The following is a 6,791-nucleotide window of genomic DNA, read 5'->3' on the forward strand; positions in this document are numbered from 1 at the left end:
GTTAGTCAGCACACACTAGTTATCTGTTGTCTTCTAGTTAGCACACACTGGTTATCTGCTGCCTTCTGGTTGGTCAGCACACACTTGATTTTTCCCCCCATATTAACTGCAATGCTTTAAATGTACTTGAATTTATAAGTTCATGTTAGTTCTAGAATTAGATTTACTCCATAGTTGCTAGAGACCGGATTTATGTGTTCCACCTGTTACCTAGCTGTGTTCTCCACCATTGGGCTCTTGGCAGGCCGATACCTGTTAAGCCTTCCATTGTTAAGTTCATGATGCTGACGATTCAGTATTATTATTAGTAGGCTTGTTTTTATTAAGTTTCCTGAGGAAGTACTTAAATAAAATTAATCTGGAGCAGAGGAAAATTCATTTAACCTTGTTGTTAATCAGTCTCCTAATTTGCTTTGTGTTGCTATGGTAACCACCATAACCATAGTCAACCTTAGGAAAAAAGGTTTATTTCATCTTATAGGTTATAGTTCATCATTGCGGGAAACCAAGGAAGGAGCTTGGGCCAGAAACTAAACTGCTGCTTACTGTCCTGCTTCTTGGCTTGCTCAACTAGCTTTCTTATACAGTCCAAGACCACCTGCCTAGAAATGGCCCAGCAGACTGTGGCCTGGGCCCTTGTGGTGATTTGAGAGAAAATGGCCCCCAAAGGGAGTGACACCATTAGGAGGTGTGACTTAGAGTAGATGTGCCCCTGTTGGAGGAAGTGTATCACTGTGGAGGTGGGCTTTTCGGTCTCATACATGCTCAAGCTTTGCTTAGGGTGATACACAGACCACTTCCCGTTGCCTGCAAGATGTAGGACTCTCAGTTACTTTTCCAATGCTCTGTCTGCCTGCACGCCACATGTCCCACCGTGATGATCATAGAGCAAACCTGTGAACTGTAAAAGAGCCACCACAATGAAATGTTTTCCTTTACAGGAGTTGCCGTGGTTGTGGTGTCGCTTCACAGCAGTAGAAACCCTAAGAGAGCCCTTCTATATTAATTAGCAAGTAGAAAAAAAGTCTCACTGATGTGGCCACAGGCCAGTCTGATCTGAGTAATTCTTCAGTTGAGGTTCCCTCTTCCTGGGTAATTTTAGGTTGATGTCAACTGAAGCCAGCTATGACCATCAGTTGTGGAATATTTCTTTACACTGTATGGCACTGTGGTTGGGTTGTTAAAAGTTGATTGGCCAATGGCTAGGCAGGATTTTGGAGCAAAGAGGATGTTGGGAAGAATAAGGGAGGAGTCTGAGGGTTGAGAGAAGGAAGATGAACATGTCATACTGAGAGAAGGTACCACACATGGCAGAGGGCAGATAAGAAATATGGGTTAATTTTTAATGTAAGAGTTAGCTAGTAATAAGCCTGAGCTATGAACTGAGCATTTAGAATTAATATTGAGTCTCCATGTCAGTTATTTGGGAAATGGCTGGCGGGACAGAAAACTCCACCTACAACCAATGACTTAAATTTCCTACTTGGAGTATTATTTAAACTACATGTAATTAGTTAAATATATATGTATTTAAGGTCCCCAGGAATTAGCATTTAATTAAAAGTTTGAAATGTCGTAGCAGAAATATAACAGTGCAAGTCCGCCTGGAGCCCAGCATGTTGATAGAAGAGACTTTAGTGGAAGACTGAAAAGCACGTGAGTGGACTATAGTGGTGTCCAGCCTGTGCCAAGTCCAGAGTCAGCGTTGGAAAGCGAGTTATCTCTGATTCTGCCTTGTCTCTGAGATGGCAGCTTGAGCAAAGGACTAGAGGAGCAACACAGTGGAGAGGAAGGGGGTTTCTGTCATTCAAGCCGTAAGCGTGGAGTTATTGGAGTTCTGTAGCCTCTCCCAGTGCTTTGAGTCATTCTCCCCAGACTCCGTTAGTTCTGGCATTGCTTTTGATAGTTTAAAAATAGTAAATCACACTGTTTTTCAATATCTTTTAGTATTTCATTTCTATTTATGTGTGTAGCAATGGCTATGTGAGAATATGCCAAGCGTGCAGTGCCAGACGAGGGCATCAGATCCTCTGGACTGGAGTTAGGTACCTGTGAGCTGCCTGCTGTGGGTGCTGGGGATGAACTCAGCTCCTCTCCAAGAAGAGCATACTCTTGCGCTCCAAGATCAAGCACACTTCACTGCTCAGCCATCTCTCTAGTCTCCTGATATTTTTAAGAAAGGAAATAATTTAAACTTAAAAGGTAGACTGTTCCAATTGTCTCAGTTGACTTATTATTTGTAGTTTTCTGAGTACGTTTAACATGGCCCATAGTTTTCAAAGAGGACAGTGTCCACTTGCTTGCTGCTTTCAGCCACCCAGCCTGGCCTGGGACGTGGCTCTGATGTGATACTTTACTAGTGCGAGAGACCCTGGGTTCCATCCCCAGCACCTCAGAGACAATAAGACAAAGCACACTATTCAGCCTGAAGACGGTAGAAAGGGGTGAAAAGGATCTTCCAGGTGGTTAATTTCTTTTTTTAACCTTTTTTTTTGCTTTTGTAGTTTCTCTTCTAAGCTTTGGGTTTTTCTTACCATTTGTCTTTATTAGCTCCCTCGCACGGGAAGTTGATGTGTATGGTGTGGGAGAAGGGAGAGACACAAGACTATAGAAGTTACACCAGTGGGAGGCTTTTCTACACTAAATGCAAAGACAAACGTTCTCCTCTGTACCAGAGATAATTCACCCTTTCCCACCTTTGTGGTCTCAGGATGGGGGTCAGGCTGGCCTTGAACCCATATCTTAGCCTCCCAGATGCTGGAACTGCAGGTGTGTGCCTCTAGGTGTACTTGCCGTACATAGACCGTGCCACTATCTACACCTTTCAGAAGTACTCGCTTGTAAAAATAAGTCTTTGTCTATCTTATCTTTAGACATGATTGCATCACATTTTACAGGAAATTGCCTTTTGCAGTTGTATTTCTCAATCCGGGCATAAAAAACCTGTAGCTCTCCCCCCCCCCCCCCCCCCCCCCCCCCCCCCCCCCCCCGCCCCGCCAAGCTCCCAGGTTTCTGAGCGGCTTCATTGCTAGGGTGCTAAATTAAATTTTGGTTCTGTTTTCTCCCCAGGCTACTTCTCCTGTGTTGAAGCTGAACATCCTTTAGAATCCTGTCAACCTCCCAACTGCAGAGACGGTGACATTGCTTTGAACAAGGAGACAAGTGACTGACTTCCTAGGAAGTGTTCTGGCCCGGCTTTTGTCGTCCTCCCTGAATTTGAAGAACTATGGAGAACTGGTCCTGGATGACACTCGTGGTCTTAGTAGGACTCACAGTGCGGTGGACGGTATCTCTTAACCCTTACTCAGGTAGTGCACTTTCTGTTTGAAAGATTGGTAAATATTCCTGCGTGGGTTGCTTCTGCTTGCTTTGATAACTGTTTGTAGTTTTTGACTGAAACAAGGATTTGAGGCTTTATTGTTATGATTAAGAAAATGCATGCCCCTGTGGTAGTGACGCACGCCTTTAATCCCAGTGCTCAGGAGTCAGAAGCAGGTGGATCTCTGTGAGTTTGAGTTCAGCCTGGTCTACAAAGTGAGTGCCAGGTTCCAGGACAGCCAGGGCAGTTACACAGAGAAACCCTGTCTTGAGAAACCAAAAAAAAAAGTAAAGAAAAAAGAAAAGCCATGCATCTAATTATAATGAGTAAGTGTAAGAGGTAAACATACATTGTAATCTCGCTTGGAATATGACAAATTGAGGTGTGATTATGTCTTGAGCTAGTCCTTGAAGACGGTCTCAGAGTCAAATGGTTCTGTTTGCTGATATTGTTTATGGCAGAGCAGACACATTACTAGATTGAGAAAGAAAAGGGCAGTGGAGAAGAGTAAAATTCAAATGAGGGATGGAGCATGACCCTACAGACTTGTAGCACAAATTCTAATTGTTTTTAATAATAAAAACCCGGAGGCAGCTATTGGGTGAGAGCTGAAAGGTCAGAGAAGCAGAGCGATCAGCCACTAGAGAGACCTTTCACTTCTACTGACTCTTCAGACCTAAGGGGGTGATCCTGTCTGTACAAAATCCTCAGTCTGCATGCATGCTCAGACTGCATCTCCAGATTGCCTCAGACTGCAATGAGCTCCTGTCTCCTTCCGCCTTATATTCCTCTCTCCATCCAGACATATTACTCCTATCTTTACATCCCTAGTGCTGGGATTTAAGGCATGGGATCCCAAGTGCTGGGATTACCTTAGTGTTAGCTCTGTTTCTCTTACAGACTACATCAGTTTCGTGTAGCCCGGGGTAACCTTGACCTCACAGAGATGTGTCTGACTCTATCTCTTGAGTACTGGGGTGAAAGCTGTGTGCCACCCCTCCCCAGCCTCTAGTGGCTTAGCTCCGCAGTCTGATCTTCAGGCAAGCTTTATTTGTTAAACCATAAACAAAATATCACTAGAGAGACTGGGGTGATACCAGATTTAATTCTGCAGGTTTGTATTTAATGCTTTGTCGTATTATGCATGGTAGGTGCGATAAATATAAAGTGAATATTGATGTCATAGAGCACAGTTCCAAATAGACAAGCAGTCACTGTAAGATGTGTTGTGTCTGAGGTACATGCTGAGCAGAGAAGTGACCCATGAAAGTGCAGTAGAGCAGATTTCAGAGAAGATGTCTGACTTGAGGGTTTGCAGGATTAATCAGAATTTGCTAGACAAACAGGTTGGATACAGGGTTCTAGAGAATAGTGACTTTCACAGACACAGAGAAGAATATAGTTATCAGTATGTAGTATTAGAGTGACTAAAAATTGAGATTAAAAATGGAATCAAAAGGAATAAAAATAAGAGAAAAAGTGAAAAAATTGTGTCTGTAAAGAAAAAAACCAGGATGTAGCTCAGCATTACCATTTTGGGAAATGGCTGCAGTTTTGGCCACACATCTAGGCAAATGTGGTTGCAGAAAAATTTTCTGGTAATAAAAAAGATTGTAGGAAAAAGGTCAGAGGTAAAGAGACAAAAGAGACAATAACACTAGTAGCAATGAGAGTATATTTGATCATTTACTGATGTTTGGCACTGTTTTCTTTAGTATTTATCATAGCCACTGAAGATGAGGTATTATCTAATGTACAGACACAAAGTGGGACAGGCCTGGAGAGTAAGGATTATGATACTGGACTGTTTGTTCTTAGCCTGCAATGAGTATTTACTAATAAATCTAAACATAATTTGAAATAAGAAAAATGTGGGCTGATGAAATGGGTCATTAGGTCTGGGTTTGGTTCCTAGCACCCACATGGTGCTAGTAATTGGTTGTAAATATTTCCAGAGGTGTTGACTGAGGTTTTCTGTCCCATCTGGTCCCCTCAATTGTTAAACCCCAAAGAAATCACACAGAGGTTTACATTAACTATAAACTGATTGGCCCATTAGCTCAGGCCAATTATTAACTCTTATAATGTATATTAGCCCATTATTCTTGTCTATGTTAGCCATATGGCTCAGTACCTTTTTCAGCGAGGCAGTCACATCTTGCTTCTTCTGTGGCTGATCAGAACTGCCAAGGAATGGGCTTCCTCCTTTTCAGAATTCTCCTGTTCTCATTGACCCGCCTCTACTTTCTGTTTGGTTTTCCCGCCTCTACTAAGCCTGGCTAGTGGCCAATCAGCATTTATTCAAAATATAATTGACAGAATACAGACCATGGTCCCACACCCAAGAGGTTCCAGCATCCTCTTCTGGCATCCATGGGTACCATGCACATGTGGTGCACAGATACACATGCAGGCAGTGGGCACCACCATGTCATGTGGTGCACAGATGTACATGTAGGTAAAACACCCATACACGTAAACTATACTTTCTCTATATGGGAATATAATCAGACATTTACGGTCATGACTCACCTCTATTGATCATCACATTTGATTATTTAACTCCAAAATATGGCCAAGTATGGCCACACAGCTCTAATCCCAGCACTCAGGAGGTAGAAGCAGGAATCCAGTGTCAGCTTTAGCCACATAGTGAGTTCATGGTCAGCCTGGTTTTTATGGGAGCTTGTCTTAAAATACGAACAAACCCTCCAAAATATTATTGTTTGCTGTGTAGCCAAAAAGAGGTCTTGGTAATTATTAAGACTTTAATAATAAAGAATGGTAAATGGTATCTTCCCTAGAGAAGGTAACAGTTTGGTGGGTAGGGTATGTGTGCAAATACTTATCACATTAAAATTTAGCGCAGTATAAAGTGATTAGATTTAGAACACTAGATATTTTCTAATTCAGGTGAGAAGGTCTTTGGTATGTAACATTTAAGAATATCCTAAAAGATTTTACTAGGGACAAAATGGGTGAGAAGAACATTCTGGTACAAGAAAACATGAAACAAAGCTTAGACTTTTCTGAAGGATGGAAGAATACAGGGTGTGTGTGTGTGTGTGTGTGTGTGTGTGTGTGTGTGTTCAGACAAATGAATCAGGCCGATGGTTAGCTAAGCTAGTTGTGAGGGCAGGAAGGTCCAAAGATCATACTTGTTTTTAAGAGCTCATTCTAGAAGTATCCTAGAATTTGGATTAGGGTGAGGAGAGGCAAATAGAATTGTCTATGTGCAGTGGCCACAGTGTGCTCACCGTGTTTATTATAAGTATTGTTTCATGGAGCTGGTTCTATGGCTTAGGTCAATGACCAGGCAAACAAACAGAACAATGGAGGGATGTAGAAGAGTCATGTAAGCCCCTCCCCCCCCATTGCCTAGCTATAGCAACAAAATGGCAGCCTTTGTAACTTAGTGTGGAGAAGGGCATGTGCTAATATTTTATGTGGGTGCTGGGGATCCATACTCAGG

The 6,791-nt window shown here is 42.5% G+C and overlaps 1 protein-coding gene across 3 annotated transcripts in view; it reads left to right on the forward strand.

Moving 5' to 3' along the window:
- The window catches only part of Alg6 (ALG6, alpha-1,3-glucosyltransferase), a 39,913-nt gene that overhangs the window by 1,956 nt on the left and 31,166 nt on the right, over positions 1 to 6,791 (forward strand). For all 3 annotated transcript variants that reach the window (XM_005353454.3, XM_026782341.1, XM_026782340.1), the window contains exon 2: positions 3,070 to 3,308. In XM_005353454.3, the coding sequence (XP_005353511.1) occupies positions 3,227 to 3,308 (82 nt within the window). In that variant the 5' untranslated portion in view covers positions 3,070 to 3,226. The remainder of the gene's footprint in view (positions 1 to 3,069; positions 3,309 to 6,791) is intronic.

The sequence above is a fragment of the Microtus ochrogaster genome, chromosome 10, assembly GCF_000317375.1.
Source record: "Microtus ochrogaster isolate Prairie Vole_2 chromosome 10, MicOch1.0, whole genome shotgun sequence".
NCBI lineage: Eukaryota > Metazoa > Chordata > Mammalia > Rodentia > Cricetidae > Microtus > Microtus ochrogaster.